General features: G+C 42.7%; 2 protein-coding genes across 2 annotated transcripts in view; both read left to right on the forward strand.

The window, feature by feature from the left end:
- Window positions 1–19,921, forward strand: part of LOC146634546 (protein NLRC3-like) — a 165,728-nt gene that overhangs the window by 98,473 nt on the left and 47,334 nt on the right. The window lies entirely within an intron of this gene.
- On the forward strand, window positions 10,862–19,879 carry LOC146634548 (protein NLRC3-like). Its single transcript, XM_085377431.1, has 6 exons — window positions 10,862–11,029; window positions 11,114–11,206; window positions 11,970–12,071; window positions 15,492–15,727; window positions 15,844–17,635; window positions 19,147–19,879. The coding sequence occupies exons 1-6, from the start codon at window positions 10,941–10,943 to the stop codon at window positions 19,325–19,327; spliced, it is 2,493 nt and encodes an 830-aa protein (XP_085233557.1). The 5' UTR covers window positions 10,862–10,940; the 3' UTR covers window positions 19,328–19,879.

Consider the following 19,921-nt stretch of genomic DNA (forward strand, 5'->3'; position numbering starts at 1 on the left):
TACAAGTCCCAGCATCCTCTGTGTTTAGGGAGCAGTATTGAAAGTGAAAGTATTGAGCCTCCGTTGAGAGGAGAAGGAGGAGGAAGGTGGAGCTGAGGCAGGTGAGCAAAGGCGTAGATTTTGCATGGACGGGAGGGACGTGTCCCCACCAATAATTTGATCTCTTCGAGAAAAGAAAAACAAACCCGATAGAAAGAAAGAAAAAAACAATCTGTCAACGTCTCGTTCACCCAGCGGTGCAGAAAGAGTTAAATTACGTTCTCTACTGGAGTCCTACGTCATGTGACAAATATGGCCAATGTGATTGGCTGTGCCTTTCAGGGAGCTCTGTTTAGTAGTGATGTGCGATACCACTGATTTCCTTTCCGATCCGATACCAAGTAAAATTCAGGGTGGTATCGGTGATACTGATCCGATACCGATACTCTGTACAAAAACTTAATGTTTCATTGCATTACATAATACAATATATAATTGTATTATGTAATTGTAATAATAACATAACCATATTGCTTCATAATGATTAGAGGACATCAGACAACTTGTTTTTATTGCTTAATAATGCAGAATAATCATATAGAAATAAAAATAAACTGACGTTGTGCGCTATTTGAGCATGCTGCCTGCCTGCAGCACTAAAGGACTCTGCGAGAGACGTCTGTCTCGCTCTAGCAGCACCTGTCCCTGTCCTCCTCTTCAGTTCACCTCAACATAAGCTCATCATATTCTGTGATGTGATTTACTCCGAGGTGTTTGACGAGGTCAGTGGTGTTGCCACAACACCTCACTGTCTTGCCACATATATCACAAACCGCGTCTGGGCTGTTTGTGGAGGTAAAACGCGTCCACACAGGACTCTGTTTGCGCTCAGCCATTGTTGTGAGTGTGCACGCCAGGGGCTGCGACACATTTATACAGCCGTATTTCGCATATGACTATGAAAGGCATAAGAGCAAGTAGTTCCTTCCAAATTAGACGATCCGAATGATATAGTTTCTTTCCACTGCGTTCATTTTAATGGAAAAACTACAAATTTACCCCAGAGTACTAAAATATCGATATTATAATATGAGAATCGATTCTAGAACATAAATTGCTGGTATCGGAAGAATCGATATTTCAGTATCGATCCGCACACCACTACTGTTTAGTTTTAGCAGCGGCAAGCCTGCGCTGCTAGGGCCTGCAAGGAGCAGAGGTGGGTGGCAGCAAAAAGGAAGTACCTGGATATAAGAAAGTGTTTTTCAAAGAAACCTGTAAGTTACTTAAAGTCAAGCTCACTCATAAAATGTGTCCGTCACAATAACATTAGAGGCTATGCTAGGCTTTGGCCCACATCAGTCTAAAATTGTATGTAACCATGAATAACGTGTTTTGGAAACTAACTGCACAACAGGCAGCACTATTAGTTCTCTCAGTCTCTGAGCAGCATTTCTAATTTTGATTGAAACTGTCAGAGAAAACGGCAGCGTCGAGCGAGCCAGGATATTAGTTTCCAGAGGCTGTTAAAATTATATGTCTGACGTTAAAATGTTGGTGACACAATAATTTCATCCTAATGGCACTGACATATTCATAGGGTTCATTTTTGAGACAAAATATAATGAGGTAGTCATGATGTTGCAAATAAATAAAAATAAAACCTTGTAGTGCAGTTTGCACAAATTTTTTAAAAATGCACTCACCCTACAAACATTACTGATGAGTCAAGATCTGCACAAAGTGACAGAAACACTGAAGCAGCTCCACATTTTATTCTTATTGTCATGTATGTCCTATTTGTCAGGTGACAGAAGAACCAACACAAAGCTCAGAGAGTAATGGTGACACAAGATCACAGGTGAAAATAAAAAACTTAAAATAACCCGGTTGCACAAATATGCACACCCTTAAACTAATACTTTGTTGCAGCACCTTTGCCTTTTATCACTCTAATCAGTCTTTTTGGGTAGGAACCTATTAGCATGGCACATCTTGATGTGGAAATATTTGCTCACTCTTCTTTGCAAAATTCACATATAAAACTATGAATTGTAATTTTAAATGGTTTAAAAGCAGGTAGAATAGCATATGTACACAGCAAATCCAGCATGTCCAAATTAACACTGTCGGATTTGATTTCAACACTATTAAAGTGTCTATATGGGTCCACACCAGAGAGTGTTAATTTAACTCTTTTTGGAGAGTTGGTACGTTAACTCTGATTTAGTGTTAAACACCGAATCTGTCTGGAGTTGATAATTTAACACTTGGTGTTAAGAGTTTATATATTAACTCTCAAAGAGTATTTTAGTTTAACTACGTAAGAGTTATCTTCTAATTAATTCTAAAAAGCGGGAATTTTACTGTTCTGAACTTCTAGAAATTTCTTTTGGAAATAAACATTTACTAAAAAGACGCAACGGTTTTTGAAAAACATTTATTCTGAACTGTGCACCACAATTTCAAAACATTTTCTGAAAGATGTAACAGTATACATGTTCTCACTTTCATTAGAATTTTGTTTATCAAAAGGTCTGACATGGTAAATGCAAATAACAGCATGCTCATCACTTATTTCTTCAATACAATATGCATGTCCTTCATTCATCCCTTTGTGGAACTTCAACGCACTTCTGCTCTCCCCCATATTCCATCTTCACAAGCATATCCTGTGCGGAGATTGAATAAAAATTAGTTGACACTAATTAATGGCACAAATAATCCAGTAAACAATTGGAGCACAGTAAAAAAAATAATAAAGGAATCCTCTTTGAGCCATTACTTGTGTAAAGTATTTTCCCAAAAGACAAGGACACAGGCAACAGGTAATACTGAACTAAATGTAAAACCTCAACCTTTTTCATTTTTACCTAAACCGTGTGCACAAAACTCTGGAGGGATCTATGCTAACGTAGAACCCAGTCAGGACGTCTGCTACTGCTGTTTGCTCGGTTTTTTTTTTTTATGGGCGATCGTTTTCAGGCTTCAAGCAGCACCATTATACCAACATTTCACATTCTAGACATTGTTTTAGGTGTATTTGACCAAAAGTTTGACTGAAAATTCACATGCAAGCTTTTTTCAAGGCTGTGGTATTTGCCCGCAAACAATACCTTTCAGCTAGCTAAAACAGAATATTATGCTATGACCGAGCAACATGGCTAATGCCTTTCACACAGCTTTGTCTCAACTCCAAAGAGCCACAGAAGTAAAAGCTAATAATAATAATTGAAACAATCTTTGAAAAAATGACTTACCAAGCATGGCAAACGACTCAAATATGTAGAGCAAAATGTTCTGAAACGGCTTCACTTCAGCTTCGATTGGACCCTATGGTGCTGGGGGCGGAGTCTGTGAATTTACTCTGTTGGTGTCATAGCCCCTCTAGGAGTTCAGAGTTAAGAGGTCAAGAGTTAATGTTTCCATTGTAACACCTCCAGATTTGACATAGAAACACTCATTTTTAACACTCGATTTTAACTACTATCATTTTACACCTCAGAGTTACATTAAAAGAATGTGACTCTACTTAGAGTAAAATTAACTCTACTTTTGCAAGAGGACTATTAACACCAAAACATTTAATACTTTTGAATTTGCTGTGTAGGCAAGTATACTTCTCCTTTTTTATCAAGAAGCAAAGACAAAAAGGGGAACAAAAGAAACAGGGCAGGGTTCGGTGGTTGAATCATCCGTCCCCACCAATGCCAAAACCAAATCTACGCCTTTGCAGGTGAGTGTTAACATGAATATGTTTCTTCTTATGACATAAAATAATTCCACGCTGTTTGTGTCTGGGGGTGAAATGTGAGGCCGGTCGGCTCCTCTGAGCACTGGTTTCCTGTAAGTAGAGAGGAAGTGAGTTTAGCTGAGCCTCCATTTAGTGTGAGAGAGCAGGAGGAGAGTGAGAGCTGTGCTGAGGCAGGGTGAGTGTTAACACCGCTCTGACATTACTGTGTCTCTGTGGCGGGAACAACAGGCTCCGTCAGTGGAGGCAAAAATAATCAGACTTTGGTTTTTCAAAGGAAACAACTTTATGTCGGAAGTTCCCGCACGCTCATTGGATAACGATGTGTCAATCTCAAGTTATTAGCCAATGAGCGTGCGGATTCACAGAAAGACCCGCCTTTATCACGGGACTTTAAAAACTACAATGGCGACAGAAACTCCGTGAGTGGAGTTCAGGGTGACGTTATGAAACTGTGACGTTGGAGCCACTTCCTGTTCTCAGTCCCAGCGTCCTGATCACCGAGGTTTCTGTTGCTCTGATATCTGATATTGATTATATTGGTAAACAGGCTGTAGCATAAACATCAAACACAGCTGAAGCAGTTTTTGGATGGTTGGCTTCAAATGATCCGTCGGTTTGAAAAGTAAAAAACAATTTAAAAATAGGTGAAGCTGATGCAGGGTGAGTGTTAACACCAGGACTTTAGAGGGAAGAAGAGTCACAGCATGTTGTTGATGTGTTGTTGTTCAATCGGGGGAGGCTCTCCATTGAGGAGAAAAGCTTGAATTTGTTTGTATACGGATTATCCATTGTTTATTATTGCTCACCACAAACAACTATCTGATTGAATAGTTTTCTTATCAGATAGAGAAATAAAATGTGTCGCAAAATGTAAAAGCAAAATTTCCCCGCCTGGGCTGCCTTGCGCCTGATTGTTCTGTAAATAGTTTGAAATGGTTACATAAAAAGCGTCTGAGCCTTGGCTGCATTTTTAGGTAAATATAACTTTGTTGTCTGCAAAACTTTTGTGTATTTTAAAAAATGTACAATTTCTGTTTGCATTTCAAGTTATGAAAATGATTTGTTTAACATGCTTGTGGTTTTTACAGTCAAAAATATCACTTTCTACTCGTATTTTAAATTTTGTCTGAATTTAGATAAATTCTGCTGATACATTTTGTCAAAATGAGAAAATAACAGATTGGCAAGATAAACAGTTTTTAAATGTGAAATACAGAGGCCACATCAAAAGTAGTCAAAAACGGCCAATTACACCCTGGACACCAGCTTTCTGGAGTATTTGAAATAACGGTAATATGAGTGGTCCATATGGTCACAAAGAATAGCCACTTGTTTCTGTGCTACCAAAGTTCCCCGGCTTTCATTCAAAATGTGTTTATGGTCAGCACCTGCACATTAAACTACTTAAACATTATAAATGTCTTCAAGCTATGTAGTGCTTAGTATATGTAGTGCTCAAGTATATGTAGTGCCGACGTAGGACAGTTTTTCCAATTTCATTGTACTACTGTACTATGTATGACTGTGCAATGACAATAAAGAGTTATCTTATCTTATCTTATCTTATCTTATCTTAAGCTCACACTGAGGCCTGTGGGGCACAATCAGCCACTGAGACAGTTCACACATTTATATGTGTTTGTATATGAATATTTCATACTTTAAGGCTGCCTGTTTATTTAAGGGAGATGAACAAAATACATTGGAATTGTACAAAATAATATCACAGATGACAAATTCAATAGATTCTAAGTAGATGCTTGTGCATTCTTAAAGTCTTATATGTTGAATTGAACTATTTGATCTGTTCAAAGCCTCCCAGTCAGTGCTGTTCTCCATGCCTGTCTGACTGTACATGTTATTAGCACAAACACTTTAAAGGTGATCCTTTAGGACTTCAGCAATAATACAGACAGCAATGTAGTTAGCAATAAAACAGTTTTATTGGGAATTAACTTAAAAAACAAACAAATATCTGTCTCCTAATTCTTGTCACACAGGAAAGAAGCATCAATATCTGATGAGCAGACTTATTTCTTTCTTTTTTTCTTTTTTTGTTCACATTTTCACATCTTAATTTTTAAGTGAAATGGGCATTTAGAGTTTATACACTATGTATATAAGGTAGTACAGTACAGTGGAACCCCGACTTACAAAATGAATTCATTCCCGAGGGTCTTTTGTAATTGAGTTGCGCGTTTTAAGTGAGGCGATGCTGAACGATAGGCTATAGGCTAATTGCTAACTAGAACAACAATTCGTCGTTCAAGTGGAACAGCGAAGCGCAAGTGCGGAAACCAAGGGGCTGTCACATGATTCGGAAGGCATTGTGGGCGTTGTAGGCTCAGCCAATCGGAGCCAGCGGATTTCGTTACTCGGGCATTTTGCCATAACACGGGCAGAAATATTGCCATTCAGTGCCTTCGTAACTTGAATTTTTCGTGAAATGGGGCATTCATAAGTCGGGGTTCCACTGTATTTTTGTGTGGTGCGTTTTTCTATTTCTTAGCAAAAGTTGAACAAAGGTATTTAAGTTCACGTAGGATGATTTGTTTTCATTTTCACATGGTCTTACTGAGGTAATGCGAATTGAAACATGCATTCTTTTTTTTTTTTGGCGGGGGGGCTGATGTGCTGGAAAAGCTTGAAAAGGGACCTTGAAAGTGCTTAAAAAGTGCTTGAATTTGACCCTAAAAAAGGCATATGAACCCTGCTCACGGCAAAGCGTGGGACAGACCCGCTCGCCTCGCAAGCAATCGAGCTGTTATTACCACCGACAAAGCGCATGTCCCGGTACACAGCTGCCATAACCCCCGCTGTACACTGACTTCATTTACTGAGGTTTTATTTCCTGATGTTCGTATGTGTCATACGTGTTCCAGTCGCCAATTCTGAATAATAACTAACATTAAAAACATGTTTAAGGAGGAGAGAAAGCAAAAAAATTCGATTAACATCTGATGTTTGGGTTTTTGTTCAATAATCAGCGTGACCTGATAAACGCATAAAAGAAATAACGTTGGTGTTTCCGTCATGTAGTAACTGTTAGGTTTAACTGTACAAAGGTGGTTCGACACTATGAAACACACACAGACTTCATGATGTTCGCCTCATTTTTTTATTGTGAATATTAATCATGAGGGTAAACGGCCCTGTACACCACGGAGCGAGGTCAGCATGTCCACCATATCTTCAGCTCTCTGAGTTAACCCATCAAACTAATCTAACGCTCATCTACGAATAACTCACGGCTCATATCAATATTATTTTACAGAAAATCATCCTTATTGCTGCCAACTATTCCAGAGACATGAAAATCTACAGCATAAAGAACACAAAAATATATAGCAGTCTAACGCAACACTTTAACAGAGATGAATGTGATTGGTTGAACAGCTGTTCGTGATCTGTGTTTTCTGCATTTTCACCAGCGTAAGAGACTCAGCAGCAGATTATGACAGTTATACATTTGATGAATCACCAAATTAATAAACGCAAGATACAATCAAACCTGTTCCGACAGTTTGAGTTTGTGTTCCCTCAGCTGCAGACTCGCTGCTTTTTAAATGTTTGAGAGCGAAGATGAGATAGAGAATCAGCAGCAAAGAGAACAGAGAAAATCCAAACCAGAGTTTTTCTCTGAATTAAAAGCAAGGAAACAACAATATATTCTACATGGTGAAACTGATGGTTTATGGTGTTTGGGTCTGGTTTTCTGTATTTATGCAGATAAAGTGTAAACTCAGATGAATTATACCATCAAATGTTAAAGGAAAATATCAGGATGAGTGTCTGTGAGCTGAGAAGGACGTGAAGCGAGCAGTTTATCCCAGAGCTGAAGCTGCTCTGTGTGCAGAGATGAGCTCAGATTCCTGCTGTGATTGATCAACAGTCACAGAAATGTAGACTTGTAGTTATTACTGGCTCTCTGGCAGGTAGCTCCATGCCCTTCTGGGTTTTAATTGCACCTTAGAACACACATGCATCAACACTACAATGAGCGGGTGGAGGGAGGTTTGGAGTCTTCTCTCATCCCCGTTCTCTGCGGCCTGCTGGAGCGGGGGGGCTAGGAGGAGTTGGCCGTCCGACTGCGGTCTGGGGTGTGGGGCCTCCCTGCTGCTGCGGAGTCGGGGCGGTCTGCCTCTCCCCACCGCAGGGAAAAGGGTAACACCACCTGGGTCTGGGTGCAGTTCCCCCCTCCAGGGGCAAGGGTACCTAGACCCGGTTCGTAGAGTACGCTTGGGGAGTGTGATCGTGTATACAGCGTCTCTTTATGTCTGTCTCCACGTCGGTTGAGTGTGGAGTAAGTGCATATGAGAGCATGAGGGTGGGAATGGATGTTTGTGTCTGTGTGTGCCTGTATGTCTGTGTCTATATGTCAGGTTGGGTATCAGACGCCACCTCTCTGGGGACATCTCAGGCCTCCAAACCTTGGAGGGCCTATCTCCACCCACCACCACTTCCCCTGCCGGTGGCGGACTCCCTCAGGTGTCGGTGCGTTGGTGGTTCTTTGTGTCTGGGGGTGGGCGTCCAGGTACACACCGGCTCACTCCTTGGCGGCCGCTTATTGGGGCTCGCTCGGGCCACTTCGGAGGTGGGGTGCCCCCGGCCTCTCGGCTTGGGGCTCGGTCACTCAGGCACAGCTGGCTGCCGGCGGAGCTCATGGGCGCGTCACTGCAACTCCCCCTGGCTTCTGCTCCGCGGCTGCTGAATGAGCCCTCATCTGGGACTCTCCTCAGCTCTTACTGGGACAGTGGCGCGGCTGCCCCTCTGTGGGTCTTCCTTGGTCTCTTGTGTTCTGGGGGCCTCTGGATGTCTGGAGCTTTGATCTCCTCCATACCTGCTTCATACCATGGAGGACGGGGCTGTGGCTCCCCACACTCCCTAGCAGATCATTACATGGAGAAACCTTTGGAATGCAAGCATGCTGATCCACACAGGTATGCACACAGGTGTACACATGGGTATTCACAGACGCGGACTACAGCTTTCTTGGCTGCTGCCTCAAAGCACATTGTGCGCTGTCTATCTTGCGTGCTGCACAATATCGTTTATTATTTAGTAACTACTGATATCTACTGCTAGCAAGTTTATTGTGATGGTGCTTTTTTTTTCTTATTATGTTGCTCTTTGTTGTTTGCTTTCTCTTCTGTTTTTTTTTCTCCATACAGGTGACCCAGGAGTTTTGTTTTTTTTGTTTGTGTTTTTTTTTTTTCTCTCTTCCCCCCCTTCTCACCGTCTCTTCTCTCCTTTGGTTTTCTTTCTTTCTCTCCCTCTCTTTCTTTCATTCTTTCCCCCTGTCCTATCCCACAGTCATGTCTGTCCCATTTGTAGCAACTGAAAATAAAATAAACTCATAATTATAATAAAGGTCAATCAAATGGACCAATATGGCAAGGCCATGATGATCCACTTGGTAAAATAAATCCGCTTGGCATCTTTCTTGGCCTTAAGACAACAATTCTGATGGCTATAGATCCAAACGGGACAAAAAAAAAAAAAAAAAAAAAAGACTTGTAGTTATTACTGCAGTATGGTCACAGCAGATACTGATAAACATGTATTATGAGGATGGATGATCAAGTTTCTCACTCTCTCCTTGAAATCTCAGTTTTTTTCTTCTTCACAGTTTATCTGTTAATTTATTAATGAATAACACTGAAAGAGTTTCTGTTATATTTCCCCTTGAACATCAGCTTATTAGGGCGGCATTAGGAAATAGCCCCCCTCCAAAGAATGAATAAATGAATGATGATAATAATAAAATGATTAAAAAGCAGAGCTCAGAGTGGTAGAATGGTCAAACATGGATCCACGGGTGGTTCAACTGCATTTGGTGACGTGACTAAAGCAAATCTTTCAAATAATCCCACCATCAACGGGATGTTGTCTCCTTTACTACGGTTACTTTACTTGGTCACCGTGTGAATTTCTTTGAAATGAACCAAATTCTTTTATTTGTTGGTTGTTGCATATTTAACCTCTACAGTCAGGAAAGGAGGAGATGAGGCCTCAACAATGTTGGGTTGTAGCTGTGGTTCAGGTTAGAGTGAGTGTCCATGGAATAAATGTAAGTCAGTGAACTGGAAACATGACTGTGTTCAAACTTTGTTTTCCTTTTTATAATGAGTCTAATCAAAGGTGGACAGAAGTATCTCCACTTTGACTTTTCTGTGTCACCATCAGAGCTTCTGCACAGTGTTTCTGGGGCAGATAACATTGCAGCATTATGGAGACATTATGGAGACAAAAAGAAAAGCGTCTGGATTTCTTTAAGTTAAACTTAAAGAAATCCAGACGCTTTTCTTGGACTGTTGGTTTCAGTGTTGAGTCTCATTCACACACTCCCTCAGACTCTTCACACACACTGATTTGCTGACATAAACACACTCCTGTGTGCTTCACACACACACTGAGGACCATCTACAGACTGTGAGCTCCGTCTTCTTTGTCTTTGGAGCCGAACTCTGACAAAGTTAGGAACAAAACTTTCTCCAGCATGTGAACTTTCCTTCTAGACTCAGTCTGAGCAGTCAGACCACATATTTCTAAAGCAGCACATGAAGGTGTGGCTCACACACACACAGGTGAAGGAAACAGCTGCAGTATTAAAAACTGCTTCACTGTCTACAAATATATGAACTGAATGTTTCTTTCAGGCTGTAAAAACCTTATTTATCCTCCATTACAGTCCTGCATTCAGAGCATTACTTCTGTTATATTAGTACATGTATTTTATTCTGATGAACACATGAAACTCTGAGCTGGATTGAATCCATTGAATCAGAGTCCAGGACTCAGACTAAACACACTGAATGTGTCCTGAGCTCGGCCGCTGTTCCACAGTAACTGCTGTCAGAGTCACTGTTACTGAGTTAGCTTAGCTAGCAGAGCAGCTAGCAGTTAGAGTATCAACTCTGTAAGCAGTCAGCTCGGTCCTGGACATGGTTACTGACATAAAGCTGCTCTCTGCAGCCATGTTTGACCTGCTGCTTTGTAGGACTACAGTAATGGAGGATTTGGAGGCTGAACTCGGCTCTGTGACACTTTTTGTAGTGAACTGATGAAAGCTGCGTCTCAGATGGATGTTAGTCCAACACATCAGACACGACCTCTGCAGCTCTCAGTTGATGTGCACATGAATGATTTGTGTTTCCTCTGCAGGTGAAGGTAGAAAGTGTGTGTGAGCTGATGTGAATTGAGCAGCATGGATCAGTGTGAGGACAGAGAGGAGGGAGTCCCTCCCTCTAAAAGCACTCTGTGTGGGGAACATGAGAGCCAGACCAAAGCTCAGAGGTGAGATGACCATCTCTAACTGTCCATGACTCTTCTCCATGTCACAGCTCAGCACTCACATCACTGCTCCATCATTATTCACAGGAACCAGCCTGGACCTCCACCCAGAAGTGTGTCCTGTAAGAGTGACGTGTCTAAAGATGTCATCATTGATTTTAAAGTCTCTGCTGCAGAGAGGTGAGCTGTTAGTAACATGAACTCTCTGATTTAAATGATTTTGATGTTTCCTGGTTTCTAAAATGCATCTCTGTAGCAGAGCAGTGTCTCCAAGGACACACAGGCTCAGCTGTAACTGTCAGTTTATCTGGTTTAAGACACATTTGGACTCAATTGGCTGTTTTTAACTATGTATTTTAATCAGAGGTGTAAATTTAGACCTCACACATCTGGATCCTAAACTATGATAGAAACAGCTGCTAGCAGTGGGTAGTTTGACTTTGATACGCTGCTCTAGAAAGCAAACAAAGGTTTGTGCAGCTCCTCTTCAGAAAAGTGTTCAGAGAGCAGCTGCTGTATTAGACAAAGGCTCGTCCTGTGAGCCCAGATGTGTGTAACAGCTGGATGAAGGAGAACCATCACAGTCACGTCTCCATCCCGCCTTTATTAATGAACTTCCTGTTGCTTGCAGATGACAGGAACACAAAGTGTTTGTGCCACGTGATGCTGCAGGATTTGTTAACGTGTCCATGATGGTAACATCTCCTCGTCTAACTGCAAACACATGAGCGCTCCTAACGGCAGCTATCACAGCCACACAGGCAGACTGTGTCTCACTGTTGCATTCAGGGACATTTGTTTTCCTGTAAAAAGCTGAACTCTAATCTAAGAGGACTGTTACTGACAGGAAACAGCTGCATTATCTGCAGTCTGTGTGATCACAGCTGCTTCAATCACTTTATCAGAGAATTGATCATTGAATAAAACGTGTTTGTGTCTGCAGAGGTCAGAGGTCACAGTCTGCAGGATCCAGATGTCCGTCTGTGAGGAGTGACTGGTCCAAAGCTAAACCTCCAGACTTCAGTGCTGAACCTGGACCAACGAGGTCAGAGACCTGTGATGACTCCTTTACATGTTTGTGTTTTCCTGGATAAATATGACCAAAGATTCATTAAAAAGATAAAAATATTAGACTTTGTCCTGTAGCGCTGTGTGGCAGGCAGGATTGGACCCAAACACAACAGGATGAAGTCAAAGAGGCAGCTTTATTTCAGCTGTGAACATGCAAACAGCAGAAATAAGGAAACATAACTGTAGGTTTGCAGTGAATGAAGCCTCAGCTCGACGCTCCACTTTGTCCCTCTTTTCCTTCTCCAAACAGCCACATCAGGAGTCTCTGATGGAGTTTTAAAATATTTAATTACAAATGTCCAAAGATGGGTTCAGGATACCTGAATCCACAGTTATTAAAGGCAAGGCAAATTTATTTGTATAGCACAATTCAACAACAAGGTGATTCAAAGTGCTTTACAGAAACATTAGAAACAAAAACAGATAAAAAGCATGATTTAAAATTGATTAAAACAAGCAAACAAACAAACTAACTAAACACACACATTCACATTCACACCTGTTCGCGCGATCTGAACCCTTATCGTAAGGGGAGCTACCAGTCCTTCTGTGGACGAGCTACTTTCTATTTTAAATTCCCTGAATTTAAAATACTCTCTAGACCCAGTCTAGACCCAGCTGGGGAGCTACCCAGAGCTCTAAACCCACTTAACAAAATGGGCCAAAAATCGCACAGTGTGAGCCCAGCATTAGAGCAGCAATGTTTGTTCGCTCAGAGAAATAAAAAAAGGCTGCAAAAGTACAGGGAGGAATGGGAAAAGGGAAACACCTGGCTGGAAAAGGTCACCATAACACCTATAAAGCGCACTGCACTGTGTGCCGGCGCACTTTTTCCATAGGCATGCTTCTAATGGTGGGCACATGAAGAACATGAGGGGCGTGAAAGCTCGGGGAACCCTTAACCACTTTCTTGTCCACCAGGCCACGGCAGAAGCAGATATGGTATGTAAACACTGGTTTGTTTTTTAAACCCTCTGGTTAAGGTTAAAATGGGCATGTGCAGTGAATATCACTGCAAGGATAGATGATTACAACAAATAGATGACTAATATATAAAAGTAATACATAGATGAATAATGATGATGAGTTATGATGCGTAATCATGGGAACAAGCGGGTTTACAAACAGGAGCAGCTGATTAGCATTAGAAAAGCTGAAATAATACCTCAACTGAAGCCAATTGTACTAAATGCACTAAATGTGCACAGTTACAAGAATATTTTTCTTTCTATTGCTCTCTATTAATTTATATAATTTTAAGTTAAGCAGGACAGAGTTCTTTTAAAGAAAGATTTACTTTTATTCTCAAAAGTTAAGCATGACAGGCTTCTGTTTAAGAAAGAGACCTGTTTTACTGTGTTAATGTTGTCATTTTGAGCTAAAAATAAATGGCTAAATGATCATTTGTTTCCCATATGGTCATATCACAAAGAATATGCATCTGCTTAAATCAAATTCAAGTCAAATGGTTAAAAAATAATTTCACACACACAAAAAAGAGCTACCACACTGGGAAGGGTGAAGACAACTAGGTTGCCCGGCCCTGGCCACGAGGTGCCCCTTATTTATTTTTCAGGGAGTTGGCAACCCTAATGACTGTCCACTGAGCACCAACACAGGTAGGAGTGAGCAGTGATGAAGCAGGACTGTGGGCAAGTTTGAGCTACAATCCTATTGGCTTCTCAGTTTCTCCAAAGAAAAGGGGAAAAATTCTTGGTGTTGTGAAGATGTGAGTTGGTCTTGTTGTCGTGGGGCTGGAAGGATGCTGGCAGTGAGAGGCTTTTCATACAGCGTTCAGTAACAGAATGAGAAGAAAGCCACTGCACATGAAACAAGGTGCTCGTAGTGTTTGTTTACTGTGTTTGTGCCACAATGTCAGATCAGTTGTAGATTCACATGCAGACTTGTCCAGTGAAACCAGTGCAAGTACTGCAGTACAGAGCAAAGACTAAGCAAGCCAGGAGAGCTCTCCAACTTTCTGAACGTATCAGGATATTTGAGTGATAAGAAAAAGTGGATCATGCAACAATGTCCCTCAGCACACAAAACAATCAAAGCAGAATAAATATAATGTTTTAGATCAAACACTTACAGGGACCTGAAGAGAGAGAACCAACAAAATGTCATGGCTAACAGAGGAACTCAAGCACAGACTGAGTTCTGACAAACAAAAAGGTGACAGGTTATTTACCAAAGGGGTGAACCACAGTGCTCTATATATGTACAGTGAGTTGGGGAGGGGGTCCAGGACTCCAGGGAAAAGAGGGAAGGGAGTCCACTCTCACTCCTCTTCAGTCACTCTTGTCCTGCTCTCCACTCACACAGCCACACACGGGAATCACAGGTAAGCGTCTGTAACCAGGTCCAGGGAAATATTTACTCAAAGTTAACCCAGCTGGTGAATTTAGAGAGAGATTTCTTAGCAAAGAACTGAGATCATGAACACAGGAGGGTCAATGTCCCAGCGACAAACTGCTCCATGCCGCAGCGTTAAATGGTTACCGGTAAGCCCAGGTGAGTCAGCAACAGGTGGTGTAATCATCATAACTGTGTGGACCAAGAGCAAGAGGCCATTACAAGCTCCACCCAGGCAGGCAAAACCATAGCAGGAGAGAGCAAAACATAAAACCTGAAAAGCCATCATGAGCCAGCCAGAGAGACACAGAGTTTATACTAGAAGAGAAACCTGCTCATCTTCATCATGTTTGTTTAAATAGAGAAAATCAGAAGTCTTTGTGTGTCAGACCACGGGGTGGCTGTAGCTCAGGTGGCAGAGCAGGTCAGCCACTAATCAGAAGGTCGGTGGTTCGATCCCAGGCTGCCTCCTGGCTGCATGCCCAATATCCTTCGGCAAGATACTAACCCCATGTTTGCCTACTGGTGGTGGTCAGAGGGCCCGGTGGCGCCAGTGTCCGGCAGCCTCGCCTCTGTCAGTGCGCCCCAGGGCAGCTGTGGCTACAATGTAGCTTGCCATCGCCAGTGTGTGAATGTGTGTGTGAATGGGTGAATGACTGAATGTAGTGTGAAGCGCTTTGGGGTCCTTAGGGACTAGAAAAGCGCTATACAAATGCAGGCCATTTACCATTTACACGGACACGTCTAAGCTGCTTCAGAGTGAACTGACCCAGATAAGCTGCACACAGCGGCTGTAAAACAGTGAAAGTCATAACTGTCTCTCTGATGGAAAGCTTTTATTGTGAAGTCAGGAAGTCTGCAGGAAGTGTTGAGTTTGTATTCATCACTCAGTGTTTAATGAGACAGGCAGACAGGAAGAGCAGCTCATTAGTGTTGATGACATCAAAGGAACTGTGAGGAACTGCAGTTTGGTCACATCTGGATGTTTTTCACTGACAGTAAATGTTTTAGTGATAAAGAAATGTGTTCACAGAGAGAGGAAGAGGAAGAGGAGTGGCGTTTGTGAGGAGGAGCAGCTGTCCTGCTGTGCTTTGTGTCAGGACGTCCTGAAGGATCCAGTCTCTACCAGCTGTGGACACTGGTTCTGCAGACAGTGCATCTCCTCATACTGGGACCAGTCTGCTCCATCAGGAGACTCCTCCTGTCCCCAGTGTGGAGAAAGATCCAGAAGCAGAGCTGGACTGCAGACAGCCAGTCAGAGCAGCTGTGTACAAAGTAAGACTGAACATCTGTCTGCTGATGGACTCATTTCTGAAAACTGGACTTCTTGTGTTGTTCAGACATTGATGAGTTTTCTTTCTCTTTAGTCTCATTGTTTTTCTTTCTTTCAGCAGATGTTGGTCTGCAGGAGGTTTTAGATGAACATAAGATCAGTCTGAGGAGGAGATGTGAACGTGTGACTGAAGGAAGTGATGAAACAGGAAGTAGAACCCTCCTCAACAGGATCTACACTGAGCTCTACATCACAGAGGGACAGAGTGAAGAGGTTCATACCCAACATGAGGTGAGGCAGCTGGAGACAGCTTCCAAGATGGACGCCCTCCATGACGCTCCAATCAGGTGCCAGGACATCTTTAAAGCCTTACCTGACCAACAGAGACCCATCAGAGTGGTTCTGACCAACGGCGTGGCTGGTGTTGGAAAAACCTTCTCAGTGCAGAAGTTCACTCTGGACTGGGCAGAGGGCTTGGAGAACCAACATGTCAGTGTGGTGGTTCTGCTTTCATTCAGGGAGCTGAACCTGATCAGAGATGAGCAGTACAGTCTTCTGGAGCTGCTCCATGTTTTCCATCCAACATTACAGAACGTCACAGCAGAGAAGCTGACTGTCTCTCAGCTTTTGTTCATCTTTGACGGCCTGGATGAAAGCAGACTTTCATTGGATTTCACCAACAGGAAGCTGCTGTCTGATGTCACACAGAAGTCATCAGTCAGCCAGCTGCTGACAAACCTCATCCAGGGGAATCTGCTTCCCTCGGCTCTCGTCTGGATAACTTCCCGACCCGCAGCAGCCAATCAGATCCCTCCTACATGTGTTGACAGGCTAACAGAAGTACGAGGCTTCACTGACGCCCAGAAGGAGGAGTACTTCAGGAGGAGATTCAGTGATGAAGAGCTGTCCAGCAGAATCATCTCCCACATGAAGACATCCAGGAGCCTCCATATCATGTGTAGTATCCCAGTCTTCTGCTGGATCACTGCTACAGTTCTGGAGCACATGTTGACTACAGAGCAGAGAGGAGAGCTGCCCAAGACCCTGACTGACATGTACTCACACTTCCTGCTGGTTCAGACAAAGAGGAAGAAGAACAAGTACCATGAGGGACGTGAGACGAGTCCACAGAAGCTGACGGAGGCTGGTAGGAAAGTTCTTCTGAAGCTGGGGAGGCTGGCGTTTGAACATCTGGAGAAAGGAAACATCATGTTCTACCAAGAAGACCTGGAGCAGTGTGGTCTGGATGTGACAGAGGCCTCGGTGTACTCAGGGGTTTGTACAGAGATCTTCAAAAGAGAGTGTGTGATCTTCCAGAAACCAGTCTACTGCTTTGTTCATCTGAGCATTCAGGAGTTTCTGGCTGCTGTCTACATGTTCCACTGTCACACCAACAGGAAGACAAAGGTGCTGAAGAAGTTCTTGGGAAAAAAATACAACGAGTCCTCTCTGGATGATTTCCTTAAACGAGCCATGGAGAAATCCCTCCAGAGTAAAAATGGCCACCTGGACCTGTTTGTTCGCTTCCTTCATGGCCTCTGTCTGGAGTCCAACCAGAGACTCTTAGTAGGTCTGCTGGGTCAGACAGAGAACGGTCCAGGAAACATCCAGAGAGTCATTAACAACCTGAAGGAGATGAACAGTGATGAAGTCTCTCCTGACAGAAGCATCAACATCTTCCACTGTCTGATGGAGATGAACCACCTCTCATTGTTTCAGGAGATCCAAGAGTTCCTGAAGTCAGAGAACAGATCAGAGAAGGAACTCTCTGACATCCAGTGCTCAGCTCTGGCCTTCATGCTGCAGATGTCAGAGGAGGTTCTGGATGAGTTGGACCTGCTGAAGTACAACACATCAGTGTTGGGACGACAGAGACTGATTCCAGCTGTGAGGACCTGCAGAAAGGCTGGGTGAGTCCAGATGTGATCATTAACATCATTGATCAGTGTAGGTTAGTAGTTTAATGTTGAAAATAAAATCAGATTGTAACCACAAAGTGTTTGTGTCCGTACGCTGCAACCTTCCACACCATTCCTTTATTGTACAGACTCAGCAGCAGCTCCATGGATCCCAAATCCAAGAGTGGAGAACAGATTTGAAGTGTGTCACATCCATGCAGTCACAGCTGTTTCCACCATGTTTCCACTGATATTAATCCTGTTCAATGACACGTTTCATATCAGTGAATATGTTCTTTAGGACGTCCACTGACATGTTTAAGTGTCCTGCTGGAAATCACTCAAATCATCCATGAAATCCATGAAAAATCCTTTTAGTGTTTCTAACTTCACCCTCTGTCCTCTCTCTCTCTCCATCCTCCTCACTGCTTCTTTCACTGATAATCACACAAACATCGTATTCAGCTACAAAATAACACAATAATATCATCTGATCATCATTATTATAAGAGCAGGATCCATATTTGATATCAGAGTAACACACTGCTTGGTTATGTGCAGTCATCATCAGTGACTGTGGGTCAAAAAGAAGCTCTCTGATTGGTTGCTGACCTTGGTCACCTGTCCACTCTCACCTGTTTGTGTTTGCGCTCTCTTTGCTGTCTCCATCCTCTCTCTCCTTTCTCTCCCTCTCTGTCTTTGTACCGTCACTCAGGTCCAATGGAAACAGTGACATTTACAAACCAATCAAAGACAAACTGATCCATGTCAGGTTATAACAATATTCAAAGTGAATACAGGCTGCTGCTGGACACAGACAGGTAACATCATTTTGACTTGCTGTCACCTGGATCTGGACTCATAAACACTGAAGCCCTGAACAGGAATACAAATCATTTTCTGCCAACTAGCGACACAGCAGCAGATAATGGCTCAGAAAGCTCAAATGAGCCAATCATTTCTGTGTTTAGTTCCCCTGAAATCAGATCTGATACCAGCAGCTCTGAGTTCATTCATCATTATTGTCCAGTGATGAGATTTCTGCTCCGTTTGGTAACAGTCAGCAGGTTTTTCCTGCATGTGGACGTGAACAGTCGTACCTGACAGCAGGTAGCAAACAGAGATCATCTTTCCAGCTGGAACTCTTCACTGAGCTGAACTCATTCAAAATGTTCTGGAGTCAAAACAGGAAACAGTCCAAATGTGTGTCTTCACTCTGACTCTGGATCAGATCTCAGTGACAGACTGTGGACATTATGGAAGCCTAAATGTGACACCATCTTCCTCCTTCATCTGCAGATTAAAGCCAAACAAAGATTCTCATTAAAAGTCTGCAGGTCTGAGAGAGACTCAATCGTTGTGTCATGTCAAACACAGTAAGAGGAGCTGAAGCACAGATGTGAAGAGCAGATTCATCAGATTATGACCTCACTCTGTTTTGTCTTCATATACATTCAGTCTGTGTTTATAATGCAGATTTTCTGCTTTTATAATAACACATTTTATATTTTCTATCATCACAGACTGACTCACTGTGGACTCTCAGAGTCTCACTGTGAAGTTGTGGCCTCAGCTCTGAAGTCCAACCCCTCCCATCTGACAGAGCTGGACATGAGTTGGAATGATGGCCTCCAGGATTCAGCAGTGAAGCTTCTGTGTGCTGGACTGGAGAGTCCAAACTGTCGACTGGAGACTCTGAGGTGAGTTCACTGACTGCGGCTGTTGTTGTTTTTCTATATTTCAGGTCTTTGATTGATGTTTGAAACTTTCTTTAGTTCCTAAATGTTCAGGATGTGTCTGAAGACAAATGTGAAGAAGTTTGAGTGCTTTCAGAAATGTTGTCTTTCCAAACGACTGAACAACAGTTTTTCCTTTTGGCTCCAAACAGAAGTGACAGACTTGAGCAGGGTTCATTTAAAGGCTGACAGAAGTGGAGTGGTGACGGGGAGATGTTTGACAGGACAGTGTTTCAGCCTCCACAGGTTCATGTTGTGCTCCATCAGTCAGTGAAGATGAAGTCAGTGCTGATGAGGCTGTAGAGTGTGTGAGGGATGTGAATGAGGATGATGAAGATCTGATGATAGCAGATAAAAACAGGCTGCAGAGACTTTGAGCCATACAGGGCACACAGTGTGTGTACAGAACAGCTGAAATCATTATGGAGGCCTCACTGGGATATGGAAGCATCACAGTACAGCTTCAGTGAAGCATTAAAGTCTCTGATATGAGATGAGAAATGAAGCAGCCAGAGCTTTTTCATGAGTGGAAATCCACTGTGACTGTGAGCTGCTGCTACAG

The sequence above is a fragment of the Diplotaxodon limnothrissa genome, linkage group LG3 (assembly GCF_057381915.1).
Source record: "Diplotaxodon limnothrissa isolate DT_005_m linkage group LG3, D_limnothrissa_male_GT1.1, whole genome shotgun sequence".
NCBI classification, from domain to species: Eukaryota; Metazoa; Chordata; class Actinopteri; order Cichliformes; family Cichlidae; genus Diplotaxodon; species Diplotaxodon limnothrissa.